Consider the following 19,627-nt stretch of genomic DNA (forward strand, 5'->3'; position numbering starts at 1 on the left):
TTTTAGGTAACAACATATACACTACTATACGTGTACTTGGCGCCTTTTTTTACCTTTTTTTAAAAAAGGTAATTTTGTGCGGATATCACGCCTTTTTGTAGTATATTACGCATTGTATAAACAGTATGTACAGGATAAAGCTATTTGGAGGTATAATACTACCACTTTGTTTTTTTCGAGGTAACAACGTAACAGGGTAACAACATAATACATATACACTATTATGCGTGTACTTGGCGCTCATTTTACCTTTTTTTTAAAAAGGTAATTTTGTACGGATATCACGCCTTTTTGTAGTGTTACGCAACTTAATCTTATAAACAATATATCTTATAATTTCATAAACCGTATATAATACAAGGTATGAAGCTAAAAGTGTTACGGACTATTATTTCTAAAGAAAACAACAATTTAATATTTTGCTCAGTTTTTTAAAAATAATAATCTGTAACCCTTTTAGTTGTACACCTTGTATATATTTTTCAATTTCAACATAAAACATAATCGCAATAAAGCATGATTAATGTTAATAAGTCGTTAACTGTAAAATTCTTTATTTATTTTTATTTGCGTGTCTTACTGAATGTTGTTCGCAACTGTATATGTACCGATATCTTCATCAGGTATCGATATTTTTGATAATTATTTTTACGTCAGACATAATTTTAATTCATCCAATTTTTATTATGTCTAAACATAATTTTTGTCCAATTTTTATTATGTCTAGACATAATTTTAATTCAGCGATTTTTATTATGTCATGACATAATTTTAATTCTGCCGCTAGGGAAATTTTAAGTCGATTTTTATGAATCAAGCTTGAATTCAATGTTTAGGTGTCCCAGGTTGCCGATGACGAGGTCCACATAGCGCGCTCTATAGTTTTCGGTGTCCAGGTGTATTAATACCTTGAATTTGATGGCCACGTGTTCCAAGTTGCCGATGACGAGGTCCACATAGTGCGCTTCGTAGTTTTCGGTGTCTACATGTATTAATACCTCGAATTCGATATCTACGTGTCCTACATTGGGTGCGTTCAGCCGATACTTTGCTAGCCTAGCAATCGTGAGCAGTCGCTCGTTTTCGCTCGTTTCCTCTTTTTTGACTCACTGGATTAAAAAAAGAAGAAACGAGCAAAAACGAGCAACTGCTCACGATTGCTAGGCTAGCGGAGTATCGGCTGAACGCACCCATTCAGATTTAAAGTTATTAATACACCTAGACACCAAAAACTATGAAGCGCATTATGTGGACCTCGTCATCAGCAACCTGGGACACCTAGACATCAATTTCAAGGTATTAATACACGTAGACACCGAAAACTACGGAGCGCAATATGTGGACCTTGTCATCGGCAACCTGGGACACCTAAACATTGAATTCAACATATTATTACACCTGGACACCGAAAACTACGAAGCGCACTATGTGGACCTCGTCATCGGCAACCTGGGACACGTAGACATCAAATTCAACGTACGATTACACCTGGACACCGAAAACTATGAAGCGCACTATCTGGATCCCGTCATCGGCAACCTGGGATACGTGGACATCGAATTCAAAATATTAATACACGTAGACACCGAAAACTACGGAGCGCACTATGTGGATCTTGTCATCGGCAACCTGGGACACCTAGACATCGAATTCAACGTACAATTACACCTGGACACCGAAAACTATGAAGCGCACTATCTGGATCTCGTCATCGACAATTTGGGACACGTGAACATCAAATTCGAGGTATTATTACACCTAGACACCGAAAACTACGGAGCGCGATATGTGGACCTCGTCATCGGCAACCTGGGACACGTGGACACCGAAAACTACGGAGCGCACTATGTGGACCTTGTCATCGGCAACCTGGGACACCTAGACATCGAATTCAACGTACGATTACACCTGGACACCGAAAACTACGAAGCGCACTGTGTGGACCTCGTCATCGGCAACCTGGGACACGTGGACATCGCATTCAACGTATTATTACACCTGGACACCGAAAACTACGAAGCGCACTGTGTGGACCTCGTCATCGACAACCTGGGACACGTGGACATCGAATTCAACGTATTATTACACCTGGACACCGAAAACTATGAAGCGCACTGTGTGGACCTCGTCATCGGCAACCTGGGACACGTGGACATCGAATTCAAGGTATTAATACACGTAGACACCGAAAACTACGGAGCGCACTATGTGGACCTCGTCATCGGCAACCTGGGACACCTAGACATCGAATTCAACGTACGATTACACCTGGACACCGAAAACTACGAAGCGCACTGTGTGGACCTCGTCATCGGCAACCTGGGACACGTGGACATCGAATTCAACGTATTATTACACCTGGACACCGAAAACTACGATGCGCACTGTGTGGACCTCGTCATCGGCAACCTGGGACACGTGGACATCGAATTCAACGTATTATTACACCTGGACACCGAAAACTATGAAGCGCACTGTGTGGACCTCGTCATCGGCAACCTGGGACACGTGGACATCGAATTCAAGGTATTAATACACGTAGACACCGAAAACTACGGAGCGCACTATGTGGACCTCGTCATCGGCAACCTGGGACACCTAGACATCGAATTCAACGTACGATTACACCTGGACACCGAAAACTACGAAGCGCACTGTGTGGACCTCGTCATCGGCAACCTGGGACACGTGGACATCGAATTCAACGTATTATTACACCTGGACACCGAAAACTACGGAGCGCACTATGTGGACCTCGTCATCGGCAACCTGGGACACCTAGACATCGAATTCAACGTACGATTACACCTGGACTCCGAAAACTATGAAGCGCACTATCTAGATCTTGTCATCGGCAACCTGGGACACGTGAACATTGAATTCAAGGTATTAATACACGTAGACACCGAAAACTACGGAGCGCACTATGTGGACCTTGTCATCGGCAACCTGGGACACCTAGACATCGCATTCAACGTACGATTACACCTGGACACCGAAAACTATGAAGCGCATTATCTGGATCCCGTCATCGGCAACCTGGGACACGTGGACATCGAATTCAAGATATTAATACACGTAGACACCAAAAACTACGGAGCGCACTATGTGGACCTCGTCATCGGCAACCTGGGACACGTAGACATCGAATTCAACGTATTATTACACCTGGACACCGAAATCTATGAAGCGCATTATCTGGATCCCGTCATCGGCAACCTGGGACACGTGGACATCGAATTCAAGATATTAATACACGTAGACACCAAAAACTACGGAGCGCACTATGTGGACCTCGTCATCGGCAACCTGGGACACGTAGACATCGAATTCAACGTATTATTACACCTGGACACCGAAAACTATAAAGCGCACTATCTGGACCTTGTCATCGGCAACCTGGGATACATAGACATCAAATTCAAGCTTGATTCATAAGAATCGACTTAAAAATTCCCTAGCGGCACTTTCTGCCAAGCATAGAGAACCTACTTTTCCGTTGACTCAATATTTATTATATATATACCTAATTTTTACTTAAATAGAAATCTTCCTCCTGACCGATAAGTTTATCGACCTAATTTTGAAATACGCGCGCGATATCGAAACTGGCGATACCTGCGCCGCCAGCGTCGAAAAAGTGAAAAGGACGTTTCTCTGATAATCATAATAATATTGAATGAGAGCGTTAGGAGGAGTATCTTAAAAATAAATTTTCACATTTGGACTTTGCGTCGCAATATCTCCGCTCGTAAGGCACGTAGCGGAATATTATGAGAGAAACCCCCCCCTAATTGGACCCCAAGCTATCGATCAAGCCTACTTAGAACTTGATCCGTTCACTCGTTATCGAGATCTCAACATCTCGGGTACTCGCAACCCGTCGCGTCGCGTAAAAGAGTCACGGTCGGTCTCGCTCCGCGTGTACTTGGCGCGAGACACTACCGTGTCTCTTGATAAGATAAATATGTACTTTTTAATCAGTATTAGTTGGAAAACTGACGAAGAAAATAATTTTAATAAACGTTTAATAAATTAATATAAGCAATATTTAATTTTTTTTCTTTTCAGCTACCTACGTAACTGTCTCTTTCTGGAGGTGATTGTATCACAAATACTATGATCATCGCAACGAAGCTTGCACACTAGAAAGAATTATTTGCTCTTTATCATTTTATTTACTTTAATTCTTTAATACAATAAAATAGTATAATAGATTAACTATATTAGTATTCTATTGTTATATAGTAAAATAGTATATTACACTTTCGCTTCGGGGCATCATGACGCGCAGGGCCGAAAATTCAACTTTTGGCCCGCGTAGTGTATACGATTTTTCTTCATAGCCGGTCGAAAGTACGTTATTAATTTTACTTTTTTTAACTTTAAATGTTAATAAGCATGTTTTTGATGCCTGCCCCCGACATTTGCGGCACGAGCGAAGCGAGTGCTGCTGGTCGTGGGGGCAGGCATCAAATACATTCGAAGAGTCAAGTCTTGTCATATTTTGTAAAAATAAATTAATTCCATTCTATCAAAAATAGATTGTATCGATCAACAGACTTCTTTGGCAACGTATCTGTATTTATTATCAATTGCGCTTCTGCATCGAAATTTCGTATAACTTCTTCTTCGTCTACGGATTCAGATGACATATTGTTCATTTTTGCTAGATTATTGAATTGACTTTAATAATATTTTAATATTAAATTAACTGACGAGAGACAGAACAATATTGATGACTATTTTTAAGGTTAAAGGGCGTTAAGGTTTAAGGTTATAGAGGGCGCGCGTGTACTTCTCACAGGGAGTAAATGTTAAACTTTCGTCCCTGCTATTAGGGACGAAAGTACGTACTTTCGACCGAGGTATGAAGAAAAGATTTTATTTCCGATATGTTTAAACTTAAATTAACTTATATATATAATCTTATAATATAATCATTATTTATAATATAATCTAAAATTTATCATATATTAAAAGATAGTTACATACCTCACGAAGAAATTTAGAACCAAAATAAAAAAGCCCAAGCCCGGAGATTTTTAATGGTCTCTTGAATATTTGGAACAGAAATTGCATAATCTGTAAATAATTATGTAATTAAAAACATTTAATTACATATTTTGTGCAAGTACACATTTACACAAAAATTGTCACTTACAGTTTCATGAGTCTCGACATCAAAAGTAAGATTTGTCAATCTGTTCAAAAATGTCTCCGTTCTATTTGCCTAATATTAACAAAATTTTATTAACAACTACGCGTATATTTGAATAAAAAATAAATCATATGTATAGAAAATATTTATTATGTTTTCAAACAAATTTTGACATCTTTGAATAATATTGTAATATCTTAGGTACCTAATAAAAGTAATTAAAAGGAGAGAAGAGAAAGCAAGAAAATTTTTTTGTTAATATGTATGAAAACATATTAATTACTAATACATATAAATAATAAGCAAATTATATAATTTTATTGTTTGTTGCATATATATTTTTGTAAATATATGTATACCTTAGCACAAACTCTCTCGCAGATGTAATTAAGGACAATCATTTTTATAGTGTTGATTAGGATCCAAAAATAAATACCCGAAGAATCTATCAGTTTTTCGTACGTGAAGTTGTAATGTAACATCATCATTGTGACATAACATTCATAAATAATTTGTACTGTGAAAACATGAAATGCAACTGCTTGCATCACCATTTGCGATCCAAATATCGTGTTTAATTCACGTGATATTGAACACAGTTCGAGATGAATATGCCTGCAAAATGTACGTGATAAATGGTAATTTTGGCTCATTACATAAAATGTACACACAATAAAGTATAATAGATACTGTATTTACTTTATACGTACGCAGCTTTCAAACTTTCATTTACAAAGTCTATAAAGTCTATTACAAATTACAAGAATAAATTTTATAAAACATTTGTTAAAGTACATTCTATTTTTCTACTTAATTGTTTCTTGTTTAGAAAATAATTATATTTATCTATTTCGAACACATATGTATAATAATAATAAGTAATATTTTTTTCATATATCGATAAATCGATCTTTTAGTATAATTTTAATTTGTTACCATGATATACAGTTTGAGAACTGCTACAATATATATGTATATACTTCCTGCTATTCTTACATTAAAATCCATATATCTTGTTTAGATGTTTCAGTGCCAGCCATGTGTCGGCGAATTAGGGGCGAAGTAGAAGTTGCCCATGCGTATCTTACTCTTTGTTTTTTTTGCTCTTTTATCTCTTGAATATACTTGTTAACATGCTCAAATTGAGATCCTATATATCTGCATTAAATGCGATGCAAAATAATTAATTTACGGAATAAATTTATTGAATCTGTCTACATGATATATGTACATTGTACAATTTATCATAATACTGTACTCTGTTAAAAAATAATATTTATTATATGCAAACGTTATTTACAAACCTTATCAGCGTTATGTACATTAAATCGTACAGCGTGTTGATATGAATAGGATGGTTTGCAATAGATGGTACACATATAGCCATTTTGGTGTAAGATTTAGGAATATGTCGACTGTACCACAAATAATCGTTTACATCTAATAAAAATATCGAGACGATCCAGCCAATGATTAACCATATAATTTGTACCCGCAATTTTGCATAATTCTTTGATATCCTAAGTTTCTCCAATGTGTTGTTTACAATATCTAGTTTGTCCAAACAACTTTTAAATTTCTGAAAGTATTGCAAACAAACGGAGAAATATATATTTTAAGAACTATACAAATAATGGGACATACAGGAATAATTATAATATTATATTAATTATAATATTATTATATATTTATATGATATCATAAAATATTATATTATAAAATTTATGATATTATCAAACAATACAGCGCAAGATATATGTAAAAATATATTTAAATATTGATAATATTAGAATATCTTTTAAATACTTGCCAATATATATTTTAAAGAAATATATATCTATTTATTTTTTATTATTTTGCACTATACATATTTTATACTATTATTTAATATATTGTAAATTTATTTTTGGAAATGCTGCATTTATTACTCAATTTTCTTAAAAAGGATTTGCATTACTTTCAAAGATAACGTAGTGAATAATATAATTTAATTTTTGAACGTTCCTTTTTTAATGTACGAAAGAATGTGCGAATAATTAAGAGAATGAAATCGATACTTACAACATTAGGCCGAATTAGCGTACCTTATTATGATAAAAACTGAATAACATATATAGTATTGCAAAAACCACGTTAGCGTAAGCAAACATAGGAAATTCAAGTTTGTTCCTCTGAAGAAATATTCTTGTTTTGAAGAAGATATAAATGTAAGACAACCACAATATCAGAATGTAGAAAATGGTGAGACAAAATCTCAGCGGATTTTGAGGATAGTCAAACACTCCAAACCCGCATAAGCACAACACGGTTAAAAGTGGTGATATAGCCATTTGAATATTCTTCATGGTGATTTTTTAACGCGATTAACTTAAGAACTCTTACTTCGTGTCAGGATATTAAACGTCTGTCTTGTTATAAATGTGTTGTAATGTGAAATAACACAAATTACATTTACACCATCATGATCGAAAAAATGATAATTTCTGTAATTTTAATAATTATGCTAGCACTTACGCAAATTGAAAAATTGATCTGCTAGAAAAAAACTGTTTACGAATCAAATAGGCATAGTAATTCAAATTCTAATGAAGTAAAAGAAGCGAAAAAAGATAAAATGTAATGTGCATTTGCATGTTTAAGTATTATTTTCTCATATTTAGAACAATATTATTTTTCTTCAATATTCCTCTTATGGATGTTCTTGTATTACGATTATTATGATTGACGCAATATTTCGCGCAAACTGAAAGAAAAATTGTTTCTTATGTTTTAGCTTTTTAGCGTGTCTATTTCTAGGGACTAATTATTTATAATAATATTATACATTTTTGCAAATTATATTAATTATATTAATTATATTATCCAAAAATAACTACAGACCCGCATTGTACGAAGTTGTAACCATAATAGTAAAATCCAAGCCCAGAGATTTGTAATGGTCTTTGTAACAGTTGCAATAGAAACTGAGTAATATGTAAATAATTATATAATTAAAAATGTTTAATTTTGCACAAGTATTCAAGCAATCAAAATTGTTGCTTTTATGTTATTCTGCATCTCGTCATCAAAAATATGATTTGTCAATTTATTGAGAAATATCTCGGTTCTATTTGCCTAATATTAATTAAATGCGAAATATCTCTATATACATATATATATAAGATTAATATAGATTAATTATGTTTTTAAAAAAATTAATTTATATTTTTTGTTGCTTTTTGAAATGGTGTTAGAGAAATATTTTAGCAGCTTTAACTTGATTATAGCTAATATAATATTATGATTTTTTTGTAAACATATATATATATATATATATATATATATCTATTTCCTATTGACGCAAATAAATCATAAATTACAGATATTATTTAGTTACTGAATAATTTGAATGTACCTTGGTGCAAATTTCCTCGCAGACATAATTAAAAACAATTATTTTGGTGATACTGTTTATGGTCTAAAATAATTAAAATATCGAGTTTTATTTAATATATGTATACAGTATGTATTTATCATCATGATTGAATCATAAAGTAAGATAACAAGTTGTATTGTGAAAATTTGTAATGTGGTCGTTGGTCATCTGCAGCACCATTTGAAATCCAAATATCGTGTTTAATTTACGTGATATCGAGCACAATTCTAGGTGCCTGCGAAATGCTCAATCAAGTGATGAACAATCTTCGTGTACAATATATGAATTAGGTAAATGTATCAATGCCTGGTCAGTGGACACGTACCTATGTCTGAACACCTTTGTTATTTTAGTTCGTAAATAAGTATAACGCGAATTAACGTTTGGATACCGTAACTAAAGTTTCAAAATACAAGGAAAATAGTTTTATCTTTGATTTTAATTCGCGTTATACTCATTTTAAGGAATAAAGGGATAAAGGTGTCCAGACATAGGTATACGTGTTTACTGACTGTCCAGGTCTTGGTACATTTACGTTACTAAATATAGTAGATCTTTGTTCAACATATTCGCAGTTTTCAAACTTGTCTTGTTACGAAATACTCTTTCAAAAACAAAACGATAGAAAGTTTTAGTGAAACGTAAAAAATATATTATCCCTAATTAATATTTCTCTATTTGAAGAATAACTGAATTCTACTAAACTGTTTATATTTAAATTGTTTGTGAATATAACTTCTTGTGAAATAATTAATTTCTGGATATAACAAAAATTAAATGTAACATTTTTTGTCACAAATATTTTATTGTATATTATAGTACTGTTTGCAGTTTGAGGATTGTTATGTAGTATGGTACACTTTCTGTGAACTATTCTTACATTAAGATCCATATAAGTCGTTTATTGTTAGATTTTTTGGTACCAGCCATTTGTCGGCGAATCAGAGGTAAAACAGAATTTGTTTAGGCATGCCTTATTTGCCGGTTTTTTTGCTCTGTTATTTCTTGAATATGCTGATTTATGTGTTTTAATTGAGATCCGATGTATCTGCAGTGAACGTGGTACAAAAAAAATAATTTATTGCTGTAATAATAATTGCATAATCTGCATTTCATATTGCAAAAAATTTATTTTATTGTATTGCAATCTTATCTGTACACACGTACCTCAGTAATATTGTAATTAATATATTCGGCCAGTACGGCCGCCGGAGGTAACGACCGCGAGCGAAAGCAACACGCCGCGAGAGGACTGTGTATATTTTAGACACGTCACACCCACACGCACGCACACACACGCTCGCACACACACGCTCGCACACACACGCTCTCACACACACGCACACGCACGCATATTTGAATTTCCGTGCATCTGCTTTAGCGGAGGTAACGACCGCGAGCGAAAGCAACACGCCGCGCGGGACTTGGAAAATATTCGGCCCGTACGGCCGCCGGAGGTAACGACCGCGAGCGAAAGCAACACGCCGCGCGGAATTTGGAAAATATTCGGCCCGTACGGCCGCCGGAGGTAACGACCGCGAGCGAAAGCAACACGCCGCGCGGGACTTGGAAATAATTCGGCCCGTACGGCCGCCGGAGGTAACGACCGCGAGCGAAAGCAACACGCCGCGCGGGACTTGGAAATAATTCGGCCCGTACGGCTAACGACCGCGAGCGAAAGCAACACGCCGCGCGGGACTTGGAAATAATTCGGCCCGTACGGCCGCCGGAGGTAACGACCGTGAGCTTCCTAAGGCCGTATCCTCTCTAGTCAAAGGTGCCAATGATATCTCTAGGAGTCTCGTGAGTCGAAAGGCTCAAAACAATGTGACACACTACTAGGCGGCCGGTCCCTCTTAAACGGGGGACCCGGTCGTCGCACGAGCCCGGTTTGCCGTATGGCGCCTCTGCCCGTCATCGGGATCTCACCGCTTACGACGGCACGGCGTCTAACGGTCGAACATGAGTTTCGCGAGTTTGATGTCGAGACTCGGAATCGTAAAGTAAATATTAATTGTTTCAACAATTTATTTCGTTTCTTTAATCAAGAATTAATTAATTCAACTAATGTTTAGTTAACTAACTAAAATGTTTAGCTAAACGTATCGGACTAAATATTTCTTGGGATTGACACATTTTTTTTTCTCAGTGTATGTTCTCTGTAATTGGCGCTGTAATTTAAAAAGAGATATCATTTCTTTTTCTCAATACTAGGCCGAAAGTACGTCGTTCCGGCTTCCATCTTACGGCAGAAAGCCTAACTTTTATGCCGTGATAGTGTCGCGCATGCGCTCTGCGACAGCGGGCCGAAAGAAATTACTCATACACTGATGAGACTGGTACACAATATACAAGACGGCCGAAAGTCGAGAGTCGCTCACTCTGTTACATAGAAACTTATTCGCGCGCATTAATACAATAAAAGAAGTTCCCATCATACAGTAGAACCTCTATCTTCTGTATTAACATTCTAACCACACTCCGCTAACTACTCTTGATTTCTAACCTTAAAATTTATTTACAATTGATGTACGCCAATATTTGACAGTTATCTAATTTTGTGAATTGTGCATAATAGAAATTGCTATTACTACAATTATGAGTGCAAATGAATCATCCGATGAATCATCAGATGAAGATGAAGTTAACAGAAATTTTGAAGCCGAAGCGCAATTAATTATTGAAACTGACACCTTACCTAAGAAATCTGCCGAGAGATACCTACTTGTGTACGAAACATATAAAAAATGGAAAACGGAACATAAAAATGCATTGTCACAATCCGAAGAAGATAATCTTATAGTATATTTTCAAAGTTTACAAACAAGGTTAAGTCCGGCAACGTTGTGGAGTGTGTACTCAATGTTGAAAAACATATTATACACAAGAGAGAACATTGATTTAAGCAAGTATTACAAGTTAATAAATATAATTAAAAATAAAGCCAAAGGTTATAAACCAAAGAAATCTGCTGTGTTCACATGGGATGAAATTATGAAGTTCATGAATGATGCGCCGGATCACCAATATTTAGGATTAAAAGTATGTATGGTCGGGGGCAGGCTTCAAATCAAATACATCTAAATAAATAAATGTAGTTATTTTTCTGGAATACTTATTTTTTATTAATTTGTAAAACGAACTTTTATTATAGTTTTATGAAGCTTGGTCATTATTTTGCGAGTAATAAAAATTATTAACAATATTGCCATGAAACACACAATTTTCATATTTTATACTTGAATCTTTGATTTTAGCTGAATGAGTAGAAGTTAAATCTGATGCCTGGTTATCCCTTTCAGTTGTTTCAAATTTATTTCTTTTTATTGGTGGTTTATTTTCTTTCTGACAGTGAACAACAGAGATCGGTGGTTTGTTCATGAAATGCGTTGGCTTGATTGATTCACTATTAGCATTTACAACTATTTTTCTCTTGCTCCCGGCATAAAAAAATGTTGGTGACTGTTTTGACTGTCCTGGTAGAATCAGTTCTTTTGGTAAAGTAGGTTCTTTTGGTAAAATCGATTCTTCTGGTGGAATCAATTTCTCTAGCTCTGCTAAAGCGTCATTATCAACTTCGAACTCTTCATGAAAATAATCATAACCAATTTCTAATGTGTTTCATGGCAATATTGTTAATAATTTTTATTACTCGCAAAATAATGACCAAGCTTCATAAAACTATAATAAAAGTTCGTTTTGCAAATTAATAAAAAATAAGTATTCCAGAATAATAACTAATTTATTTATTTAGATGTATTTGATTTGAAGCCTGCCCCCGACCAGCAGCACTCGCTTCGCTCGTGCAGCAAATGTCGGGGCAGGTATCAATATCATTTAACACACGAATGCAATTTCATTCGTACTTTCGGCCTAGTATTGAGAAAAATAGTATACACTACATGGGCAAAAAGTTGAGAGCCCTGAACTGCGCGCCATGATGCCCTCGGCTTCGCCTCGGGCATCATGGCGCGCAGTGCAGGAATCTCAACTTTCTGCCCTTGTAATGTAATATACTATTTTGTAATTGTAATAAAATAATAGATCACTTAAAGCGCAACTCATTTTTAATAAGGTAACGTAATTTTGTGATGTGTATCACTTGAGTAATAATTTTTTGGAAATAAAAATACTACTGTTTAGGTTTTTTCGAGATTTTTCAAGATATAAAGATTACGTCTACCACTTGTTACTTAGATTTTTTTGAAGGTATAATACTACCACGTCTACCACTGTTTTTTTTTTAAGGTAACAACATATTTGGAAATAAAAATACTACTGTTTAGTTTTTTTCGAGATTTTTCGAGATACAAAGATTACGTCTACCACTTGTTACTTTGGTTTTTTCGAGGTAAAGATACTACTGCTTAGGTTTTTTCGAGATTTTTCGAGATACATACAAAGATTACGTCTACCACTTGTTACTTCGGCTTTTTCAAGGTAAAGATACTACTGCTTAGGTTTTTTCAAGATTTTTCGAAATACAAAGATTACGTCTACCACTTGTTACTTAGATTTTTTTTAGGTATAATAGTACCACTGTTTTTTTTTTCGAGGTAACAACATATACACTACTATGCGTGTACTTGGCGCCTTTCTTTACCTTTTTTTTAAAAAAGGTAATTTTGTACAGATATCACGCCTTTTTGTAATATTGCGCATTGTATAAATAGTATGTACAGAGTGTTATTTCGAGGTATAATACTACCACTTTGTTTTTTTTTGAGGTAACAACATAATACATATATACTACTATGCGTGTACTTGGCGCATTTTTTTACCTTTTTTTGAAAAAGGTAATTTTGTACGGATATCACGCCTTTTTGTAGTATTACGCATTGTATAAACAGTATGTACAGGGTGTTATTTCGAGGTATAATACTACCACTTTGTTTTTTTTGAGGTAACAACATAATACATATGTACTACTATGCGTGTACTTGGCGCCTTTTTTTACCTTTTTTTTTGAAAAAGGTAATTTTGTACGGATATCACGCCTTTTTGTAGTGTTACGCATCTTAATCTTAACAGAAAAAAAATTACACCTTATGAAAAAAAAGGTGTCTGAAGTTGTAAATATATATATATATACACATTGCCGGACATTGCTTTTATGTAAAATATGCATGTATATTACGTTGCTTGTATAAATTATTTCTTACCAACTTTTTCCAAAAATAATATATAAAGACCTTTAGCACCTGTAGGCCATCGTTTATTTTCTATAATTTTTCCATCATCAGATTCAATCCAAAATGTCCTTTCTCTACACATACTTGTATAATGACCATCTTCAATAGATGTACCCTGATGAAATATAGTATTCATTACTTTATACTGCTGTTTAGCTATCGATATCTTAGTTGTTGATATGCCAGTTAAATTAAATGTCTGTGGTATTTTCACTAATTTATTATCTTGTGACGAGAACAAAATTAAATGAATGATAACTATATATTTCTTTCGTCAACGTTAATTCATTTCTAAATACTAGATTTCCTGCACAAAATTGGCTTTTTTTTCCATATAACGGACCCCAATTTATAAATGTATCCTTCAATAAATTATTAAGATTATAACTTTTCTTCTTCAAATTATTAATAGAAATTGGAACAACTATGTTATCAGTAATATTATCTTTTGTCGTATAACCACATGAGTTGCTAATGCACTTAGTAGTACGAGTAACTTGATGCCAGACCAAATTTCTTATGTAATTATACTTTGTGCAAATGGCAATAAGAAATTCAAGAGCGTCTCGTTTTGCTGGTTTTTCATCACCACGACTCGTAAAGCGCTCTCCTAAATCTGTCCGTATCGCATCAGCATTCAAATTAGGTAATCGTTTGTCATATTTATGCGCTAATATACTTAAATCATCTTTATCAACTTTAAGCAACACTTTCCTAATAATACTTGACTGCAAAAAACATTGTATTACTGAATTTGCGTAGCATGAAACTCCATCTTCATTTTGCAAAACAGGTATCGGCTCAACAGTACTTTTTCCAACTTGTTGATCTGACTCTTGACCGGCATTGATTATTTTCGACAATGTCCACGGAACATCTTTTACTTTTTGAAAACGTTTTTTCGAAATAGGAATCGTTTGTGCTTGCGGTAGAAATGTTCGTATTAGTCGATTATATTCGCTAATAGCTTTTTCACTTACTTTTACAGCTGAAGGATCAAAGTTAATTAAATGCAATTCATCCAAAGACGGTAGTCGGGATAACGCAACATATGACTGAGCACAACTAAATATAGAATTACCTGTATCCATAACAGCGTTTTGCAAGGTTAATCCTTGACTTTTATGAATGGTTATGCCATAACTGAGAGTTATGGGAAATTGTTTTCTGATAACATATGCTTTCTCCATTACTTTAAACTTGACACTTACTCTTTCAATACAATACTCCAAACCAAACAGTAAAAGAAGTTTAATCTTTTCTACACAATCGGTAGATATATCCCGCACAACAGAAATAACTGTAGCAATTTTACCATTTACCAGGCCCAAAGTGACATCACTATTGCGTCTTATCATAACTTTCGCTCCAATTTTAATTGTAATTTGTTTCAAAAGCCCAGCTGTATTGGTATCATCGTCTTCATTATCCGTCAATCGCTTTTGTACCTTTCGTTTAATATAATTATCACAGTCAAGCGTATCTTGAGCAATTAATAATATTTCTTTCGAAGCAATACGACTTAGCATTGTGCAGTAAACAAAATTTCGTTTCATCAACATTGCAGTAACGTTATATTTAAGCTGTGCGACTTTCTTTGTGTCGTTCCAGAAACGTTTTTGCAACGTTGCCACAACCACAAATGTCCTCACGCATTTTCTCTTCATATGGAACGTTGTATTTGTAACGTTTACGAAACGTTTGTAAAACATATATAAAACGTCACTGAAAAGTTTGTTTGCAACGTTCCATTTGCAACGTTTGTGAAATGTTTGTAGAACATACACAAAACATCACTGAAAAAGTTTACCTGCAACGTCCCATTTGCAACGTTTGTAAAACGTTTGATAAACTTATGTAAACCGTTATTGTGAAGTTGCACAATGTTCCACATGATACGTTTCTTAAACTTTGCTAAGCTTACAGTGTCGGGTTATTATTGCCAAAACCGGAGATAACTCCATTTTTCCATTATTTGAGTTAAAAAAGATGACATTTTTTGTGACATTTATTTTCCTGCAAAAAATAATTAACAAATACATTTTTATTAATTATTTTCTACAAGAGAATAAATGTCACAATACATGTCATCTTTTTTAACTGAAATAATGGAAAAATGGAGTTATCTCTGGTTTTGGCAGCAACATTTTAATTAATTGTATAAGCTATTGATATACATTATATACATATATTTTTATTCAATATAATTTGCATTTATAAATTACATTTTATATATATTTTATATATCTTACACTTTTTATATTTAAATTTTTAAATATAATTGCATATAGGTTACTTAAAATACGAAAAAGTATAAAAATATTTTTTTGTATCTGCACATATATGTATATTCCATGCCATGTATAGTCATAAATTAGGTGTTCTTCTTCTATAGGCATCTATAGTCATCTAGGATTTAGGTGTTCTTCTCGATTCTCTAGGCATCTATATAGTCATTTAGGATTTATGTTCTTCTCATTTCGGTCTATATAACAGATAGATTCAATATAGTGTTATATAGAAAATATATTTTAAAAACAATATTATTAATATATATATATATATATATAATTGTATATAATTTATAAACAATATACCTGTTTCTCTCAGATATCTAGTTTTTGCATATTTAAACCATGTGGATACATTATCTTGAAAGTCTTTATCCGTGTACATAGGAAAATGTTTTCTTATTGCATCTAATAAAAATAAAAAGTTATATATATTAAATTGTTATAATTTAAAAAATTACCAAAAATATAAAATTATTCTTTTAATTTTTTGTAAGAAAAACTGGTAAGAAAAACTGCAGCAAACAAGTAAAATGCATAACTTCTCTTTGCGCTGCCAGCGGCGCAATCAGGAGTTAAAAAATAAAAGTAAAAAAATCTGGACTACATACTTTTTAAAATTTCCATTATGTGTAATAAGTTCACTTGATAATTTTCCTTGCGCCCAAACCAAGAGCATTTAGATCCCAGCTTATTGGTAAATAGTTTCTCCAATCCATTTTTACATAAAGCTTGAGCACTATTACCTCCTAATAAATAGAAGAACGTTTCCTATTCAAAAAATAAAAACAGTATATTTCGTGTAGCATAGGACTTCATTTTTAATGCAATTGTAATTTTAATTTTTTTAAGTATATTTTATGAAAAGAATTTCTTTACCAATTGTTTTGATGCGGCTATATTTGCTTTCAAGCCATCGTCGAACTCTAACAATTTTTTATATTTATTAAAAGGTTTTGTAGGAATTTTTTATATTTGTCGTATCTGTCAGTATATTTGAGTTTCTTGCAGCAGTCACCTTTGAAGCCAAATTTATATTAATTCGAGAGTCTAATTGTTTTAAGAACTCATTTTGCTGTTCTACCATTTTTTTAGTTGCCAAAACATTCTCTAATATTTGTGATGTTACATAGCTATCTGAAAAAAATAGTATTTGTTAAATAAATATTTTGTAAAAGTTACATGAAAAAAGCGTAAAATATATACTTTTTATGTAAATTTGTAATTTCACATTTTTATACTTAGCTTATTTAGGGTCGGTTGTTCCAAGCCTTGGTAAACTAACTAATAATAGTTAAATGTGTCTTTGTTTTTCCTTCAAATTAGACAAGGTAGACATATATGGTTTAACTATTGGTTACTTTACCAACTGGTTGGAACAACCGGCCCTTAATAAGGTATAAACATAACAAAAATATTGTAGATATTGAAATTAATACCTGTTCGTGAATCTTCAATAATGTCAGCCACTTCGACAAAACTCTCATCAGCTGTATTTGTTGTTACAGTAGCAATATTATTTTCTTGGACTAAACAAAACAAAATTTATTTATTATTTTCGTTTTATACTTTGATTTCTGAGTGAGAAATATTATACCTTCTTTGTCGATTTCATTTACTATTGCGGCTGAAGTGCCATTTTTGTTATTGAAATCACTCCCTTCTGCAATGATAGCAACATCTTTATCGGTATTTATATTATTATAATTTCGTTCCTTTTTATATATTTACCATAGATATATAGATCATTATCTCCTATGTGCCAAGATAACTTTAGATAATTTAATGAGCGGATAAATTTTCATCCCTCGTGCATGCTCAATGGTACGTTCACCTAGTAGGACGAATGGCTTCCGGGAGAAATACACAACTGCGCATGTGCAAGGGAAAATGTATTCCCTCCATTAAATTATGAAAAGTTATCCAAGCACTAAATATACTATGCTCTATCTATATATCTATGATATTGATAAATCTACATTGCATGTGCAAAAACTAGGTAAATATGAAATAAAAGATATTGTTCATAGTTCAAAAATAATAAATAATAATAACCATTATTGAGTTGTTGTGAAGGCAAACTTGGTACTGCTTTATCATGAAGTAATTCATCGCATGGATCTACAAAGTAGTAATACATATAGAAGCGCGTGCGTTAATTATTGTGTATTATTTGAAAAATAAAGGTCACATATATTAGTAATAGTAATTATTTGAATTTATTTGTAATAATTAGTACATGTTACCTGTCTGTATATCGTGATCAGGAATTGTTATCGAAGGAGGCGGTGTCATTCTGTGTGAGTGATCGCTGTCGGAATTGTGGTGACTGACATCTTGGTTCTTATGCTTCTTTCTACGTTTACCTTTCTCTAGCTGGGAACATGATGTTTCCGTTTCTGAATTTGATTTTTTTTTCGTATAATTTAATGCGTCTTGATAAGAGTCTGCAATTGGAGAAAGTTACAGTACAAAAAAAATATTTTTAATGCATTTAGGACGAAAACCATTATTCGTGCTTTGCTTTAAGGCATCTTATGATGGCCTTGGTTCAATTTGTAGGTACTATTGAAGACAGATTTTCGACATGTTACAAAGTTTCTTACAAGTGCTGATTACATGAATAAACTAGGTATTTTTACTTGTATAATTTATAGACGATATTGTCAAATATCCTCTTTCATTAAAATTCTTACCATATTGAATAAGCAGTTCTACTGTGAACATTTCCCAGCTGCTGTCCGGTTGTGTATTTTTCCGAATACATTTCCTAGGATTTTTTTTCGGCCATTTACAGAATATCTTGTCTTCCTTTTGTTGTAGCCATGAAGTTGGTACAACTTCAATTTCACCAGTTTGCTCAGTTACAAATTCGACGACAGACCATATCTGGAAACAATGCAAGAAATAAAGTTTTTAATTAACTGTTTAAATAACTATTAATATTTTAATAACACCGCAGTAAAAAATTTGTTTGAAAGCTTCTTTAAAAGTACCTTATATATTTTATATATTTTTTATTTTGTACATTTTTTTTGTATATTATATATTTTATATATCATATATATATTATATATTTTTATTTTATACATTTATTTTATTTTTATATTTATATATTTTTTATTTTACATATTTTATACATTTTAACCTATTATATATTTTATTTCCATTATGTAAGTTTTAATTTTTATTTACACATTGACTATGTATTATTGGTAGAATAATAAAAACCGTTTTTGAAAGGATTTTTTTGGCCCCTTCGGGGTTTTTTCATAAATATTATTTTTAATAGCCCCGGGGGTTTTTTAAATACCCAAATTTTGGGAAAATTTTGGAATTTTTTTTTTTATTGGAGGAAAAACCGGTGAATTAAAAAAAAATTTTGGTTGGGAAAAATTTTTTCCCTTTTTTTAAAAAAATTTTTTTGAGTTTTTTTTTTTTGAAAAAGTCTGAAAGGGCAAAAAAAAGATTTGTTTTTAAATAGACAAAATTACCCTCTGCCATATCTTAATTTCATACTTTTCATTTATCAATCTCTTTAAAATAGTGTATTTTTTTTTTTTTATAA

At 33.0% G+C, this 19,627-nt stretch overlaps 1 protein-coding gene, 1 long non-coding RNA gene and 1 pseudogene across 3 annotated transcripts in view; 1 reads left to right on the forward strand and 2 right to left on the reverse strand.

The window, feature by feature from the left end:
• Positions 1 to 19,627, forward strand: part of LOC143907282 (uncharacterized) — a 175,068-nt gene that overhangs the window by 151,304 nt on the left and 4,137 nt on the right. The gene's annotated exons all lie outside the window — the stretch shown is intronic.
• Positions 4,011 to 6,684, reverse strand: LOC143907248 (uncharacterized). The gene is made up of 6 exons (XM_077423892.1): positions 6,466 to 6,684; positions 6,158 to 6,319; positions 5,521 to 5,776; positions 5,165 to 5,233; positions 4,996 to 5,085; positions 4,011 to 4,145 (listed from the first exon to the last, which is right to left on the reverse strand). Exons 1-6 carry the CDS (start codon positions 6,546 to 6,548, stop codon positions 4,068 to 4,070), a joined length of 738 nt encoding a protein of 245 aa, XP_077280018.1. The 5' UTR covers positions 6,549 to 6,684; the 3' UTR covers positions 4,011 to 4,067.
• LOC143907088 (uncharacterized) lies at positions 15,956 to 19,076 on the reverse strand (annotated as a pseudogene). Its single transcript, XR_013259718.1, has 9 exons — positions 18,756 to 19,076; positions 18,306 to 18,506; positions 18,115 to 18,180; positions 17,657 to 17,722; positions 17,499 to 17,588; positions 16,939 to 17,196; positions 16,671 to 16,830; positions 16,366 to 16,467; positions 15,956 to 16,253 (listed from the first exon to the last, which is right to left on the reverse strand). The product of XR_013259718.1 is annotated as an uncharacterized LOC143907088 (transcript).

The sequence above is a fragment of the Temnothorax americanus genome, unplaced genomic scaffold (assembly GCF_048541705.1).
Source record: "Temnothorax americanus isolate GAGA-0224 unplaced genomic scaffold, ASM4854170v1 Scaffold8, whole genome shotgun sequence".
Classification (NCBI taxonomy): Eukaryota; Metazoa; Arthropoda; class Insecta; order Hymenoptera; family Formicidae; genus Temnothorax; species Temnothorax americanus.